Source organism: Dicentrarchus labrax, unplaced genomic scaffold, assembly GCF_905237075.1.
Source record: "Dicentrarchus labrax unplaced genomic scaffold, dlabrax2021, whole genome shotgun sequence".
In the NCBI taxonomy this organism is placed as follows: Eukaryota; Metazoa; Chordata; class Actinopteri; family Moronidae; genus Dicentrarchus; species Dicentrarchus labrax.
In genome coordinates this window covers 10,703,839-10,720,246 of record NW_026136705.1, presented here as the reverse complement: position 1 = coordinate 10,720,246, position 16,408 = coordinate 10,703,839, and the positions used below count along the sequence as shown (strand labels likewise).

Sequence of the window (16,408 nt, the reverse complement as noted above, 5' to 3'; positions counted from 1 at the left end):
TGACAATACAGGACAAACGGTCATATAAACTGCGGTTTCAGCCAGATTGACTACATTAATTTGGCCACAGCCCAGAAGGAACAGTTCAAATCAAGTAGAATTTAGTTTATTTTACATAAAATGTGTCCGCTAGAAAGGTAAAGTGTTCATTGCACATACACTAAACATCACTGTGTATGTATTCATCAACCACGGCAGCAACAAGAAATTAGTTATAATTTGTCATACATCATTATTAGGCTGTATGCATGTAGACAGCAACATGGATCATTTCCAGTCATTTTAATCAATTTCTAGGCGTTTAAATTTCCAGCTTTTCCAGGATGCGTGGGAATCCTGATCTATGATAATGTATCATATTGCATGAGTTGATCACATGTTTGACATGTCAAATCAAACTAACTAGGCGACTATGGCTGTTAAATAAAGGAAGTGGTAAGTACAATATTTCCCTCTGAAATATAGTGGCGTAGAGATATAAAATAGCATAACTTGAAAAATCACCCTCAGATCACTTGTATACAGCACTTTAGTAAATGTACCCAGTTTCAATCACTGTTGGTTGCCAACTTGTTTCCAAAAGCACCATTTAGCTAATGCTGTCCTAAAAGAAACCGAATATACATGTAAGGCTACAGGAGGAAGCATTTGCAATTCATTAGCCCCATGAGACAAGAAGATGCTTCAAATGGCTCTTTAAACAGCAGAGAACAACTGAGAAGAAAATACAGCATGCCAGCGTAAGCTTGAGAGAGCTCCTGCTCAGAGAACAGAGGAATGATATAATTGGACGTGGCTGAAGTGATATAAATGTCCAGTGCTCACTGTGAAGAAAAATATTCAATTTTATGAAACATAACTGTCATCTAAATAAGATAGAAAGGCACCTAGTAATACAGAAGTCATTGTATTTGTGATAAAAATACCTCAGTTGGTTGTCTGTTTCCTCCATTTTGTATTTGACTTTTTATGACGAAGTCGGTATTATGTTGCTGTCTGCTTGTCTGGATTCAAGCTAGACAATTAAGGTGGAGTACAGTACTTGCACAATGAACATTCGATGGCTTTACCAATTGATGGACATAGTGGGAGATTAATGAATGTGTGCAAAATTATTGGATGGAAATTTTTCACAAAAAGTGAAGAATGAATCAGAATTCAAAACAGATGGATCGCTAAGAAGGTTTTCACATATAAGACATTTCTGGTGTTGTGGTACATAAGGGTCAAAAATGCCACAAAAGTCAGGCGATCTTAATTTAAATAAAATAATCTAAAAATGTGCATTAATGAAATGCACGTGTTCAATGTAAAGGATCATCCACAGCTCACAAGTGCAAAATAGTGTTGGTTCATCAATATCCCTGAAATCAGGAAAACAAATGATTGGATTTCTGTCCCTCCCTCTCGTGCACTCCAAATCCTGATTTATTCTACACAGAGAGAACACTCTTCATCTGAACACATTCATTCATGGGGAACACAATCATATATTCCCTAATATTTGAATGGACTGCCCTTATCGCTAATTATCTCTATTTTTACATGAAATATACAAGTTTCCATGCAGGTAAGTCATCTGAAAAAACAAAGCCGACTGTTATTGATCACCAGGAATTCATCAAACCAGGAATGATGAGCTGAAAAGCTGGAAATCGATGTCAATCAGGAGCTACAATTGGGCTAATAAACATCTTCAATCACTGAGGCAGAACTAATTATTGAACAGCTGGTGAGTTCTAATTGGCTGAAAGGCAATCAACACCCTTGCATATGATTGGACGGCCCAGAGTCTAAGGTGTTGCCACCGACCAATCCTGGGCTGTTGCTAAGGAGAACACAGCACACCACCTGCTCTCCTCAGCTCACTGCTCAGAGGTCTTCAGTCCACACTCACCCGCTGAAGGAGCTTCTGGAGATCTAGCTCATGTTTTATGATCAGAAACGATATGTAAATGTTTCATGAGTGGCCCAGTTAGTCACGGCATTAGCGTCTGCTTTAAAGGTGCTCGTTAGATTTGGAACATTAAATGTCGTTAAAGGGACAGGAGGCATTTAAGATGAAGGTTCACTCTACAGGGCAGCTTTTATCGCAGTTTTCTTTACATATGTAATCAGCTTTTACAGCTGGTACAATTTAAAGTTTAATATGTATGGGGAACAGCCTTGCAAATGCACATTAATAATTAGTATGGGTGATTTGAGTTGTGCTTGTGCCACAGTGAAATAAATCTTGGTGGGAATAATTTATTGCTGCCAAACCCACCCCACCCTGATCCCCAGCTGTTACCGCTGTCTCACTTCTATCAGTGCTGGACTCGGCTCCATATTCCTACTGTAGTGGCATCTTATCAGCAGGCCTCATCAATAAACACAGCGCACTGGGGCAAATCAGGGATGTAGTGGTAATTATTAAAGATAACGATTCAATTATTAAAGAAAGAAGTTAGTTTACAACCAAGAGTATAACTTCGTCAAAAGACCTCGCTGACGTTTTTTATTAAAGATCCCCTCCAGCCATGTATTAAGACACATATACAAATAGTCTGCTTGGAACAAAAATGTGTGTCCGATATGTTTCTGCTGCAAAAAAGCATATAATTTGCACGTTAAAAGATGTTGTTCATTTTGAAAGTGTTCCTGCTGGACACAAGATGTCTCCTACTTCACTGTAAAGTCCATTCTCAGTGGATGTGCACTGGTGGCTTCAGGTTTTTTTATGATTTCAGTCCAATAAATCATAATGAAAACAGAGCCAGAACAGTGGGGATCGTAGTACAATAGCAAAATGCAGCTTTAACAACTATTTATTTAATATTCTTTCAGCCGTAAAAGGACTACAATCGTTAATGGTATTAGAAACACCTGTGCTTTTACTATTAGGACAAATCTAAATGTGTGCTGTGAAAAATAAAAATACTATCCATCACTTCAAAGGTTTTGAATTTTCTCATGAATGATCTGTTCCCGCTTCACCTCAAGATCACTTGAGAGCCTCTTTGGGAAAAGCCAGCCCTCTTCAGCCTGTCAGCCTGAGTGCAGGGGGATGTAGAGGTCTGAGAAGAGTCCAATCAGCCTGGTGGCAAACAGCACTTCCTCCACGCGAGGGCACTTCCCTGGTTAAAGGACTGGAGAGCTTCGGGATTGATGGGGATTGGCATGAATAATTTAGGCTCGCATTAAACTGGAAGGAAATGGTGACTCATGGAAGAGGAAAAGCTGAAATGCTAAGTGGTTTAGAGAGTGCTGCCTTGTCTTGTCTGCTTGGCTTCCATGAGCTCACTGCGTGGCAGATACAAATACTGAATACATACGGCACTGCATACATGCAGTAAAAACACAAGTGCCTGAATTGGACCAAAAAAGGGGCCACTACCCTAATTCAGCACAACCCTGACCCTTAACAGAACATAACCATAAATCTTTTGCCATTTTAATCCATTTTAACAAGGACTGGCTATGTGTTTACACAGATACACAGTAATACTGTGGTCCGGACCTCGGTGGTGGGTACAGCCATGCTCACCAGTGGTGGCGGTAACCACAATTAAGAAAGGGTACTATATGGGCAAGAATGAGAAGTGCTGGTACTCAGTAACGCTGAGTACCGGCCCATTTCAGGCACTAAGAAACACATCTGTTTGACAGAAGCTCACACACTCACTACGCACACTCACACACTATATTTTTGTGCGTATTATACAGTCAAATGTAGAAATGTCTGAGATGAAGCTAATGATGGCTGATACGCAGCCCATTAGTCACTACAGGTCTGGGACCATAGGGGGAAAAAGCACCAGTTCACATCCGCTACCTACCCTGTGTAACTATACAACATGCTAGAGGCTCAGTGCATAGCAGAGCGCTCTATAAATAGATCTCCCCTGCAGCTTTGGAGTCAAGAGTAGACTTAGTATGTGCATTAGTGGGCTGGCACGCGACATGAATGACTGGAAGTTGACAGGGAGGAAGAAAAGTGATGAAAACCACCAGCCAGTCAGAACGTCACCAGTCGTGTTGCCACATCTTTCATTTTATCCTGTATTGACTGCGATTAACTGGAGGGAGCTGAGCATTAACAAAAACTCACATAGGATTAGCTTCATATGTGCAGCTGTACAGTGTATTGATTGCAACAGGGCCCTCAGCTGATATGGTTTGCTGAGCGGCTGTCCCTGGCCTAGTTCCACCACTTATATCCTGACCATGTGTTTGTCTACCTTTATGTTCTGTATACACCTTAACTATATGACAGTGAGTGAGCAGGATGTTATGGAAATCCATGCAGGACACATTATTTTTAATGGTCTCGAGTGTCTCCCCTTTGATAACACAAATAAACATGTTTTTAATTTACTGTTGAAACAACAGTGTTCAGACACATTACTGCAGGATTTACACATTTCAGATTGGCACACAACTCCAGATCTGTTTTCTCAAGTGTCTGATAAAATCACACAGATATCTAATGAAAGGGCCTATAAGGACTCCTTGCTCATACCATTTTGAGTTATGTAACTCTTGTTTAAGCATGACAGCAGTGAGAAAAACCAGAGTTCCTGTGGAGTGTCAGCCATGCTTCAGTGTGGAAGTAGAAAATAGCAGATATTGTACATTCATAACTGAACCAGTCATAATATTTCCTTAAAGCCATTCGCAATTCATATAAAAGCCATATGTATGTATGTATGTATGTATGTATGTATGTATGTATGTATGTATGTATTTATGTATGTATGTATGTATGTATATATTATAGCAGATGGGCTCATTTAGAAACATTCTCTTCAATTTATTTTATATATTCTCATCATTTTCTGTTAAGAGAAATTATAAGAGAAATCAACTCGAGATGCACCAAACATTCTTAACCACCCTAATCTGCTCTTACTCAGGTGTGCTGAATGGTAAATCCCTTTTGATCTTAAATTATATATGTATATATATAGAGAGAATATAATATATATAGAATATGAAATATCAATAAAGAAATAGACACACCAAGGAATTAAAATAACTCAATACAGAGTGTAAGTAAAATATAAGATATCAATAAGATGTTGATATATTGATAATATATATGAAGCTGAATAGGGATCAGTGGAGCAATAGTATTTTTTTGGCCCTCAAATGTAATAATCCAATCACTATAATTACTCTAAAACATACAATCTATTATATTATATTCATGCATTTTTGATGTTCATCAAATTTAAAATGTATGTTTCCCTGCATTGGACAAACACTGTGTACTGTGAAAACAAGGTGGTTTTGTTCTTATCTTGGTAAGAGTGCTCTCGACCACTCAAAATGTTCTCTTACCTAAGAGAAGAGCAAAAATAAGAAAACATTGGTGAATCCCAGAAATCAGTGGGTCCTAACAAAATAAGAGCAAATCATGAATATGAACAATTGTTACACATTGCACCTTTAACTTTGAGGTTTTTGCTTGTCATTGAAACAAAAGAGCATTACATTATTACATTTTAGAGACTAAAATATTATTGATTATTCCACAAGACTGAGGGTCTGTGGCCATACAGCTCTATGAGGCTGTACAAAGCACAGTGGTGTTTAGAGCTAAATGCTAACATCAGCATGTTAACACAAATGTCACAAAAATGTCAACCTCATGGTGGTGCAAGAGGAAAAGTCAGAGGATCACCAAAGTCTGTAGGATTCATCCTCTGTGCACCTACAATGTCTGTACAAGCCTCTATGTCAATCCATCCAACTGTTACTGAGATATTACAGACTGGACCACAGCGGTGGAACGGCAGACAACTGATTATATAACAAAGCCAATAACGGGGCTGAGAGGTATCAATAGATGAATCAGTGATACAATCATTTGTGGTTGTACTAACACACTCACAGACATACCTTTTGGCAGCAGATTCTATAGTAATTTCATTGCACCTCTACTATCCATGCCTGGTCCCTGGTTGTTTTAATGACACTGTCAAAAGCCAAATGGTTCAGTCAAGAGTAGAGAGCACATCCCCATCAATTATGTATCTATGTGGGCATGAATAATTCACAGAGACATTCTATATGATGGCATTATGCAATTTTAGGCATTATGACACATTTCAATGCACATATACAGCAGAAATGGCCCCATTTCTCTCTACATATGACACCCGTCTCGTATTATGCCAACTGCCTTATCAGTTTTTCTCCACTTCATAAAGTACAGACCCAGCCCAGTAGTCCACACATCAGGGGCCGTGTTGGTGTCAGGATGACCTTACATCCCCTCTACACGAGTCCTGTCTGCTGAAGGTCACATGATTAGGATTAATTTATAAAAGCAGAATTTTATATAATATTATGAGATCCTGGTGGGGAGGTTATGATCAAACAACACAATGTTTAATGTTTCAGACACTGTTGTTACAATTTTAATTAAACCTGGTGCATTATGGGACTGTGTAGGCATCAGACAGCCTGATGGGGGTGCTATACTTAAACGTCAAATTACAAAAAAGGCAACAGGATCTGATGTAGGCTGCCTGCATGGAGTCACGGGGGCTGACATGTTTCACTTGCTCTCTTCTGCTTGGATGACCATCTTTGGAATAATTGAGCATTTTTACCACAACATTAAGAAGCTTAACATTCAGTTATTAACTTCCTGTTTCGAGACACACATCGGTCACAGTGGCTGCTTTAGGACGCCACTTCCATAAAGAGGAAAACCTTTGATGTCATGTCACCAGCATGCAAATAAACTTTAAAAAAGAAGAGACTCAATTTGTTATCTGTTCTTTATTCTGTGTTTGTAGGACTGAACAGTTTGTTCCCAAAGCAGCAACTGCAGATAAAACCAGTCTAATGCCAGTCCAGGGGGACCACAGTGATCGCTACCAGCCATTGTTCTGCACTTAGAGCGGTGGTGTGCCTGCTCTCCAGGGACCCCGGTTCTTTACTTTACAAGATCACTGCTATTACAGTCCACTTAACTGTTGTCTTTAGTGTGCCTGTAGAGGCGGCACGAAAGGGATTTACTCAACAGAAATGAGAAAGGTGTATGTGTGAGGGAGAGACACACACACACACAGAGAGAGAGAGAGAGAGAGAGAGAGAGAGAGAGAGAGAGAGAAAAGAAAGCTGTGAGCGGGGCTAAGCTGAGCTTTCCCACATTCAGATGAGGAGTGTAATTACAGCAGAAAGAGCAGGCATATGGCACTGGTGCAGATGTGTTTACACAGTGCACTCAGCTGGGGTTGGCTCATTACCAGAGATGAAGAGCAAGGGCAATCCCTGCTTTAGGAAGAGCGATAAACTGCCTCCTCACCTTTCTAGAAGCATGTTGTAGAAATAAAGTGCTTATTTGAATGTATGTATGTGTGTGTGTGTGTGTGTGTGTGTGTGTGTGTGTGTGTGTGTGTGTGTGTGTGTGTGTGTTGGAGACACTGCTGCTGCTCTTCCTACTTCTTCACCACACCATCTTTGTTGTCCACGTTGACAGGTATTGTGGTCTCTGAGGACTGAATGGCCGGTACGATCAAAGGAGCCTCCACGGTCAGCAAGCCCTCAGGAGACAGGGAGGAGGTGACCTTCTCAATGTTAGCTGTAGAGGGGAGGCTGGGGGGGAGGGGGTTAAAACACAATTAGTCCAAGAAACCACTCCAGAACATTTCCAAAGAGCTCCAGTGTTGAGGAAAAAAACATCACTGCCACTACTTAAACAAAGATTGTCTAATACAGGTATGGCTGAGTCACCCTTGATGGGATAAAATCAGATCCAAGACCAGCTCAGTTTGTCTCTTCAGTGTATAGTGTGGCCCCTGGATGGCAGCAGAGCCCTATGAAGCTGAAAACTCAGACAGAGGAGGGATGAATGCCAGGAGGTGGAGGCTGCTGCTGCTGCTTTTCAGAGCATGAAATTCAGCTATCAGCCGCAGCCAGCCCTCTACAGGCCGGGCCAACCCAAAACTAAAGAGACTCACAGCAGAAAAGCCACATTAAGAGAATCACAAGAATCTGAAGGCAGCCAGAGAAATGCATTTCCTCCATGAAAATTCACTGCAAAGCCGCCATCAAACAGCCGCAACAAACCATTTTTAATAAGAACTCTGTTAGGTTTGAAGTGAGCTGTTGTCATATTACATGGCCAGTAGCTTCCTTACATCAGCTGGGCCGCATACTTGTAAAAAGTGTTTGAGAACAAAACTACTTGTGGTAAAATTGTATTCTACAAGCTTATTGTTTGATGATTAATGAACTTTAAAACATCAAGCTACTTACGTGTATTTCCTGGTGAAGGTTCTGGACACAAAACCGTGCTCGTCCTTCCTCTCCTCATGCTTGCCTAAGGACACAGACGACATAGATTTATCTTAATGCGGCACTGATCTGAAAGATACATTCACTTGAAGAAGTTATAACTAGAAGAATGTATTGTGATGCACCAACTCAGCAAGAAGTAAATAATAATAGTAAAATGTACAGTGAAAGGAAAACAATACTATACTATATTAAGGTTCCGTTCCATTTAGTGTAGCAGAGCCTTTCCAGTGAGCCAATGTGCACAATAGCAGCACCCTGACTCTGTTTGACCTGAATGGAATGGAACCTTAATGAGTATCACCTGTGTTTACTATTTCATGTCATAATGGCTGCTGTGAAAAAGGTCTATGAATGGTAAGGAAGCTGTTCGAGGAACACAGCAATGGTAGAGGGAACCATTGCAACAGATGAGTGGAACAGATGAGAGAACCTGTTTCAGGCAGAATGAAATCCATCATTTTATACAACTTATCACCCACAGTTCATAAACTTAATGCAAATATTGCCTACATCATGCACATATACACTGAAATGCATGTGTGAATGTTTATACCTTATAAGCATTATTATCTGTTTTCAGTTTGCTCTTTCAGTATTTTCAATTCATGTTCAATGGGTGTTTTTATTTTATTTCCGTGGCAGTAAAAGTGCATAATCATTTATTATGGTTCATTTCAAGAATGCGACAAAAAGCCACTGCAATTGATGTACACTATCAGGACACTGGAACTGGTACACCTAAACAGAATGCAGCCATGATTCATTTAATTAATTACACCTGTGCTGCTATGCTGATTTGGCTCCTGCCGGTGCTTTCCTGGCCAGGTCGTCATTGCAATTGAGAAACTTCGACATTTGCTTTCTTGCTGAGAGTCAGATGAGAAGATTGATACCACTCTCGAGTCTGTATGCTAAATATGAAGCAGCAGCCATTAAGCTTGGCACAAAGGATACTGAAAGCAACATCATCCGTCTACCAGCACCTATAAAACTTATATTCCTGCTTTGGAGAGAGCCAGGCTAGCTGTTTTCCCCAGTTCACTGTCTTTGTTAAAGTAACCTTCTCCTGGTGTTATTTTTCTCATCTAAATCTCCCCGACAGTCATTACATTTATCTAATACTACACTGTATGTGTGTTAGTAACACGCACAAACAGTACAATCCCTGTGCTATATTGTGTTTGTGGAGGCTTTGGCTTCTGGTATTTTTATCTTTTACAGCCCCTACCCATGTATCAACAGCCATACCAGGCACTGAAGATCCTCACCAGTCCTGTCAGTCTCTCACTGGCACTAATTAGATGCCTGGCTGTGTACTGAAACATTGCCCTTCATTATGGCTTTAAATATGAATATGTTTGTTTTGACAACGGGCTGATGAAGGTCGTTGTCCTCAGGGAGCTGTCCCCTTTTTCAACAGGACGACACTGAGTGTGGCTGGGCCAAGCAGGCATTTCTTCAGCTACCACATGGAGGGTCTTCAGTTCATGGAAAGGACTGAGGAGAGGGCTACTGTATAAAGAGGTTGGACTAAAGCCGATGATATCATCTTTAAACATATCCCTGTTCTTTGGTGACATATGAGAAACATGAGGTGGCAAATTCCACTTGGACTCAATCCCGTGCTTTGTTTATCTTTGTTGCTCCTGACAGTAAGTCAGTCTCTCAGCATGGAGATATTGCTCATAATCAGATCCTGGACCATGGTCCTGGACAAGATCCAGCAGTCCTTTTAAAGTAGCAGACACACTGGATACGTCACGGTTAAACCCCTACTCTAAGAGTGGGATTCTTTGTGAAATGGCAGACAGAGAAAAGGTTGCTCAAGGCCTCAGAGGGCTAAGCTATTGTGTGATCCATTCCACACACATTTCTTCAGGTTAGCGCATTTTGCTTTGGTCCTTCACAAGCACAGACGTACAATGAAAACATTTCACAGCAAAAAGTGAATAAAACAGTTTCTGCTCTGTGTTCATCTGTGAGCTGCTGTAAAAGTCAGCTCCCACATGTTGAACTGTGTGTTGTTTTGCATCTAGCAGGCGTGCAGCCAAAAGCCCCCGCCCTCCAGTGTATCACTATATTGTCTCAAGATATTATGTAACTCTGCAGCAATGCATCTGCCTTGCTTGAGCCAGCAGAAAGGTTTCCTGCCTTTTTGTCTTTTTGTTCAGTACTGTAGCAGTTTGTCTTATACAGGGAAGAGACAGACCTAAAGAGAGACATTCTACCTGACATTGCATCCGTCCTGTATATAAGCACAGTTTTAGGTGTTATTACTTTGTTGTTAGATTGAGTGAGTCTGATCAAAGGCAACCAGTCTTCCTGACAGGAAATTACCTTTACCTCAGTCTCAGAGGTTATGAAAATACTGCGCTCCTTGCCTCAGTACAGTACAGTGTATCAGTGAAGTAGAAATTGGTGCTCACCAGTGATCTCCACCACACCGTCCTTGGTCTTCACCACCAGCTCCTCAGGTGAGAAATGGTTGACATCCAGGGACACCTTCCAGGTGTCTTGGGTCTGCTTGATCTCTGACATGCCGCTGCTCACCTGGCGGGACAGGGCACGAGCCTGCTGGGCCATCAAGGCGCCTGGGTACATCATGGGGGTGTGGGGCATCATGACGCCCATGTCCGGAGCCAGGACGGGGGGCCGCAGGTAGCCCGGCCAGTGGGTGCTGGGGAATGTGGCAAACTCCTCGGGCATGGCAGGCATTCCAAAGGCCTGGTCGAAGATGCGGCTGTTCTGGTGCCAGTCACGGAATGGATCCCAGCTCGGGGTGCGGAGCAGGGTGAAAGGAATACGTCTCTCAGTCATGGCTGTGGTGTGTAAGGTGGCAGAGGAGTGTCGCTGCAGACGAAGAGCCCTTTGGCCTCTCTGAAAATGCTTTCCAAAAGTGCTCTCTGCCTCTCAGCTGTGAACTTTTATACACACTGACACCGCCCCTGTCAACAGAGCCCTCCCTTCTGACTCAAGCCCCCCCAAATCACTCCCCCAACGTGTTTGTGGAAAGTACTAGACTATCTATTTGTGGCAGACTTAGCACTCGAATGGAATCCAACAGGAAGGCCCTCCCCAGCAGCTGCCCAGTGCTCTGTTAAACTTGCCTCCCTCCTGCCGTGTGTATTCCACCCCTCACACACACACACACACCCACACCCTCCCCTCTCTGCACGTCCCAAAGAGCCAGAAGAATCTGGGAGGCTGCTGGGAAGTCAACCGGGCCTGCTGAGCACATACAAATCAGACTTAGATAAGGCCATTCCATGCTATTTGTAACATGGCTCTGTCTAGGCAATGATGTGATATACTGTACAGGACAGACAGTGCCATGCTACTGTTATCATCCTCATATTAAATATACAGTGGAATGTCAGTTTGTGACATGGATGCAAATAAACATTGCACACACAAGCATACCATTAAAGGCGTAAAAGCCAAAAAGCATTGTGTTATATTACTGTACTACACTTCAAGAGTCATCCTGAGGTCACTTGCTGAATAATGACAGTAGGACACGCAGAGGAGACAAACAGTTTGGTCTAATCCACAATATTCAGCTTCACAATTGACTGTTATCAGATCAGTGACAGTGACGTTTTCTGCAGCACCTCGTATTATTAATGGCACAAATGGAGAACTAATAAGCTGCGGTTTATCAAAGCTACTGACAGCCCGACAGACTGTTATTGCTACGGTGTGTGGCTTTATTGTGTGTCACAGATGTGTTCCTACCAACCTCTCACTGGCACTTTAATGAGATGTTCTGGTTTTGATTTGCATTGCACCCTGTCACCCTGAGCTTATAGAATCCAGCTATTATATTAATCAGAGGGTTCACAGACTCCTCAAAGTTAAAACAGTTTTGCGTACTACAGTGTTATAGTTACTTCTCTTAAAGCTGCAGTAGGCAACTTTTAGATATATAATCTTTTTTTTATTTTATTTGCATATTTGCTGAAACTTTCACTATATCCTGACAGTAGTACATGTGATAGATTATATGTATGAAAATAAGATCCCTCAGGCTCCTCCTAGTGCTCCTAATGGTATTTGCAAGAATCCACCGGGCCTAGACGAAAACAACCAATCAGAGCAAAGAAAGATTCCCAAGTCGTCAAATACCAACGCTTTGCGTACTGGGAATTAGACTCAACGATCAACTATCTAGTGTCTTTCTACCTTTCCCAGCTTTGATTGGTTGTTTTCGTTAAGGCCTGGTAGATTCTTGCAAATGCCATTAGGAGCCCATGGAGGAGCCTGAGGGACCGAATCTTTTCACAGATTATCTGTCTCATGTACTACTGTCAGAACACAGTGGAAATTTCAGAAAATAGGACAAAAAATTACTGTTATAAAAGTTACCTACTGCAGTACTGTTCTAATAATGTTGAACGACATTTCAGGAAAAAAAATGTTAATTCAGAATAAATAAAAATTATTTGAAGCCAAAACATCACCTCACAGAACTGTAAGAGAGCCCCATTCGAATACAGTATTTTTACTTTCGCTGTCAAGCTTTCAGTGTCACGGGCCACCGGCCGTGACTCTGGTTTCCTTCATGGTATGTGTGTGAATGTAGTTTTTGTATTCTTTTCTCCCCTTTGGTGTGCCTGCTGTGTGCTTGGTGTGTTTTGGTTTGGTGTCCGTCTCTGTGTTTTGCTTTCCCCACATGTTCTGAAAGCCGCTGGTGGGCGTGGTCGCTGGAGCTCCTGCTGACACACCTGTGGTTCATCACACCAATCAGCACACCGGGTCCTCATCTACAATCAACCCACCCTTTATAAATCAGGCTGACCTTCCATTCCCCACTGGATCGTTGAATCATATAGTATGAGAACACACCAGCCAGTTTTTTCCCTGTCACGTCTCAGACCATCTCACCCTGATCCTGGACCCAGTTCCACCTGCCAGCACAGCAACACCCAGAGCACTGGAGCCCAGAACCCATTCCCGCTCTCTGTCACATCTGAATCTCAGCCACTTAAATAAATAAATCTCTTTATTTGAGACTTCACTCTCGTCTGCGTCTGAGTCCTGGTCACCATCCCTGACATTCAGTTACTCGTCTGACACAAAGCTTTGTGGGTGCTTACATTCCCATTGGTCAAAATCATGTATGGAGCAACACTTACATTTCTCTGCTCAAGTAGCATCAATGTGATGGGTTTTTGGCACTTTATTATTTCTTATTCTGTTGTTCTTTATTTTCTTTTAGGTGCAAACACTATACTAAAAAATCTAAAAAAATACAACTCGGATCTTAGGCTACATAAAGTGCATGTGATCCTGATGAAAAGCTAGCATTTTGTTAGCCCTATTAAACAATGTGGTCAGATTGCAATATAATATTTTACCTGGAATGAAACTAAAAACATGAACCTCTCATGTGTTGTGTGTCAGTGTTTGATTGTAGTGAATTACTGTATGTGCGTCTAAAGCAGCACACTCTCCATGCCCAGGGCTGGCTCTCAGCTCCTGAGCCTAAACCAAATCCTATATCCAGGCTCCAGTGAGTTCCAGCAGGCTCATGCGGGGCTTTGTATCGCATCTTCCACCCCTGGAACGCTGGAGAAATGGAGGGAGTACAAGTGAACGCAACACTGCTCAATGTGGTTACTTGACAGACAGAAAATCACCTTATATAACAAGCTTATCGTTTTTTTTATTTATCTTTTGGGCTTTTATTGCCTTTTATTGATAGTGACAGCTGAAGAGTGACAGGAAAGGGGGGGTGGGAGAGGGGGGATGACAGCAAAGGGCCACAGGTCGAACCTGCCGCTGCAGCGAGGACTCAGCTGGTACATGGGGCGCCAGCTCTACCAGGCGGGTTACCAGGGTGCCCCAACAAGCTAATCTTTACCAACACATTCACTGACTAACATTGGATCCTACAATTTTTTTCTTGCTAATGTTTCAAATAAATGAAGATAAAAGTTATATCCGTCCAGTTACCACTCTAATTGTGAGCGAAAAGGAGTTCAATTAACTGCAAATACAGAGGCCTGTTTTCTTTTATACTTTTGTGGCAGAAAAGGAAATTTCACTTCTCACTTCTAGGGACCATTTACAGAGACCCAACAGTACCACCATGAGCAAGCACTTGGCGACGGGGGCAAGGAAAAACTGCCTGTTAAGAGGCAGAAACCTAGGACAGATCCTTCGGCTCTAGGTGGGTGGTCGTCTGCCTTGACCAGTTGGGGTGAGAGAGAGAGAGAGAGAGAGAGAGAGAGAGAGAGAGAGAGAGAGAGAGAGAGAGAGAGAGAGAGAGAGAGAGAGAGAGAGAGAGAGAGAGAGAGACAGAGACAGACAGAGACAGACAGTTGCACAGCAACAACAGTAGCAACAACTACACCAATAGTAGTGACTGATGATGATGAACATGAAGAAGACGATGACAACAGCAATGATGGGGGACAATGAGCAGTGACAATAGTAATAATAGTAACTGTAGTAATAATATTATTATTAATAACAATAATATCAGTGATATTAGCAATGGCAGTCAAGCAGGACCATGGCAGGAGGCACCACCAGGATCCATGAGAACCTGCGAGACGAGAAAGCACAAGAACTTCGGGGAAGAAGTGACGTTAGTAACATGCATTAATGGGACATGAATGTGTTCAGAAAGAGAGAGAGAGGAAGAGAGGGGCTCAGTGCACCATGGGAAATCCCCCGATAGTCTAGGCCTATAGCAGCACAACTAAGGGATGGTTCAGGACTCACCTGATCCAGCCCTAACTATAAGCTTTATCAAAGAGGAATGTCTTAAGCCTACTCTTGAATGTGGAGAGGGTGTCTGGTTCCACAGGAGAGGAGCTTGGTAAATGAAGGCTCTGGCTCCTGTTCTACTTTTAGAGACTATAGGAACCACAAGTAGCCCAGCATTCAGAGAATGTAGTGTTCTAGAGGGGTAATAGGGTACTATGAGCTCTTTAAGATATGAAGGGGCCTGACCATGAAGAGCTTTGTAGGTGAGGAAGAGGATTTTAAATTCTATTCTAAATTTTACAGGGAGCCAGTGCAGAGAAGCTAGTACAGGAGAGATGTGATCTCTTTTCCTAGTTCCTGTCAGCACTCCTGCTGCAGCCTGATAATAAAGAGTTGCAGTAATCCAGCCTAGAAGTAACAAATGCATGGATTAGTTTTTCTGTTAGTCTGTGATAGGATGTGTCTAATTTTTGTAATATTACGTAAATGAAAGAAGGCAGTCCTGGAGGTTTGCTTTATGTGGGAATTAAATGACAAATCCTGATCAAAGATAACTCCAAGATTCCTGACAGTGGTGCTAGAGGCCAAGGTAATGCCATCTAGAGTAGCTATATCTTTAGATGGATATAACTGCGTATTATCTGCACAGCAATGAAAGTTAATGGAGTGATTCCTAATAATGTTGCCTAAAGGGAGCATATATAAAGTAAATAGTATTGGTCCAAGTACAGAACCTTGTGGATCTCCATGACTAACTGTAGTATTTATTGAAGATTCATCGTTAACATGTACAAACTGCGAACGATCTGATAAGTATGACTTAAACCAGCTTAGTGCGGTTACTACTAGCTGTCTGTTCTCAATGCTCAATGGTAGATAGAGAGAGAGAGAGAGAGAGAGAGAGAGAGAGAGAGAGAGAGAGAGAGAGAGAGAGAGAGAGAGAGAGAGAGAGAGAGAGCTGATCAGTGAAATGAAAGTGGAGGATCAAATGGTATAGTTCTAATGTAGGTTTTGCTTTTGAGGTCATTTTCTTACTTCAAATTTACTATTTACTATTTTATTTTCTTTATTTATTCTAGGGTTTTTTAAACACATATAACCCCATAGGGTTACAGTATCTGACAGCAGAAGTGTATGGTGTAGATACTGTATCAGCACAGTCCCTGAAATAGACCCCATCCTCCCCTTTGTCCTGGTTTGACCGGAGGTTGCATTAGTTTGGCAGACCTGGAGAACATTCTAGCACATTTTCCTGAGGTTTCAAGTTTTAAGTCAGTATAATCAGGTACCAGAAGGTTCTCATTGGTGCCATCTGTAGGGAAATGTATGCAAAACGCCTGCACGATATCATATCACCTCAACTGAATTTAGAAAGACAAAGAACAACAAGAGAGTATGA

The 16,408-nt window shown here is 41.9% G+C and overlaps 1 protein-coding gene across 2 annotated transcripts; it reads right to left on the bottom strand.

The window, feature by feature from the left end:
- Nucleotides 1-6,756: 6,756 nt before the first annotated feature.
- Nucleotides 6,757-11,211, bottom strand: hspb1 (heat shock protein, alpha-crystallin-related, 1). 2 transcript variants are annotated; one of them, XM_051400343.1, is made up of 4 exons: nt 10,722-11,211; nt 8,254-8,317; nt 7,411-7,590; nt 6,757-7,374 (listed from the first exon to the last, which is right to left on the bottom strand). In XM_051400343.1, exons 1-3 carry the CDS (start codon nt 11,110-11,112, stop codon nt 7,434-7,436), a joined length of 612 nt encoding a protein of 203 aa, XP_051256303.1. In that variant the 5' UTR covers nt 11,113-11,211; the 3' UTR covers nt 6,757-7,374; nt 7,411-7,433. The 2 variants fall into 2 exon arrangements, with proteins under 2 accessions (XP_051256303.1, XP_051256302.1); XM_051400342.1 differs by having other exon boundaries at nt 6,757-7,590; nt 10,722-11,210.
- Nucleotides 11,212-16,408: the final 5,197 nt, after the last annotated feature.

Coding starts and splice junctions, on each gene's coding strand:
- hspb1 (XM_051400343.1), bottom strand. CDS start 11,112: ATGACTGAGAGACGTATTCCTTTCACCCTGCTCCGCACCCCGAGCTGG. Junction 8,318..10,721: donor CGGTGTGGTGGAGATCACTG/GTGAGCACCAAT, acceptor CTGTGTCCTTAG/GCAAGCATGAGGAGAGGAAG. Junction 7,591..8,253: donor ACCTTCACCAGGAAATACAC/GTAAGTAGCTTG, acceptor CCTCCCCCCCAG/CCTCCCCTCTACAGCTAACA.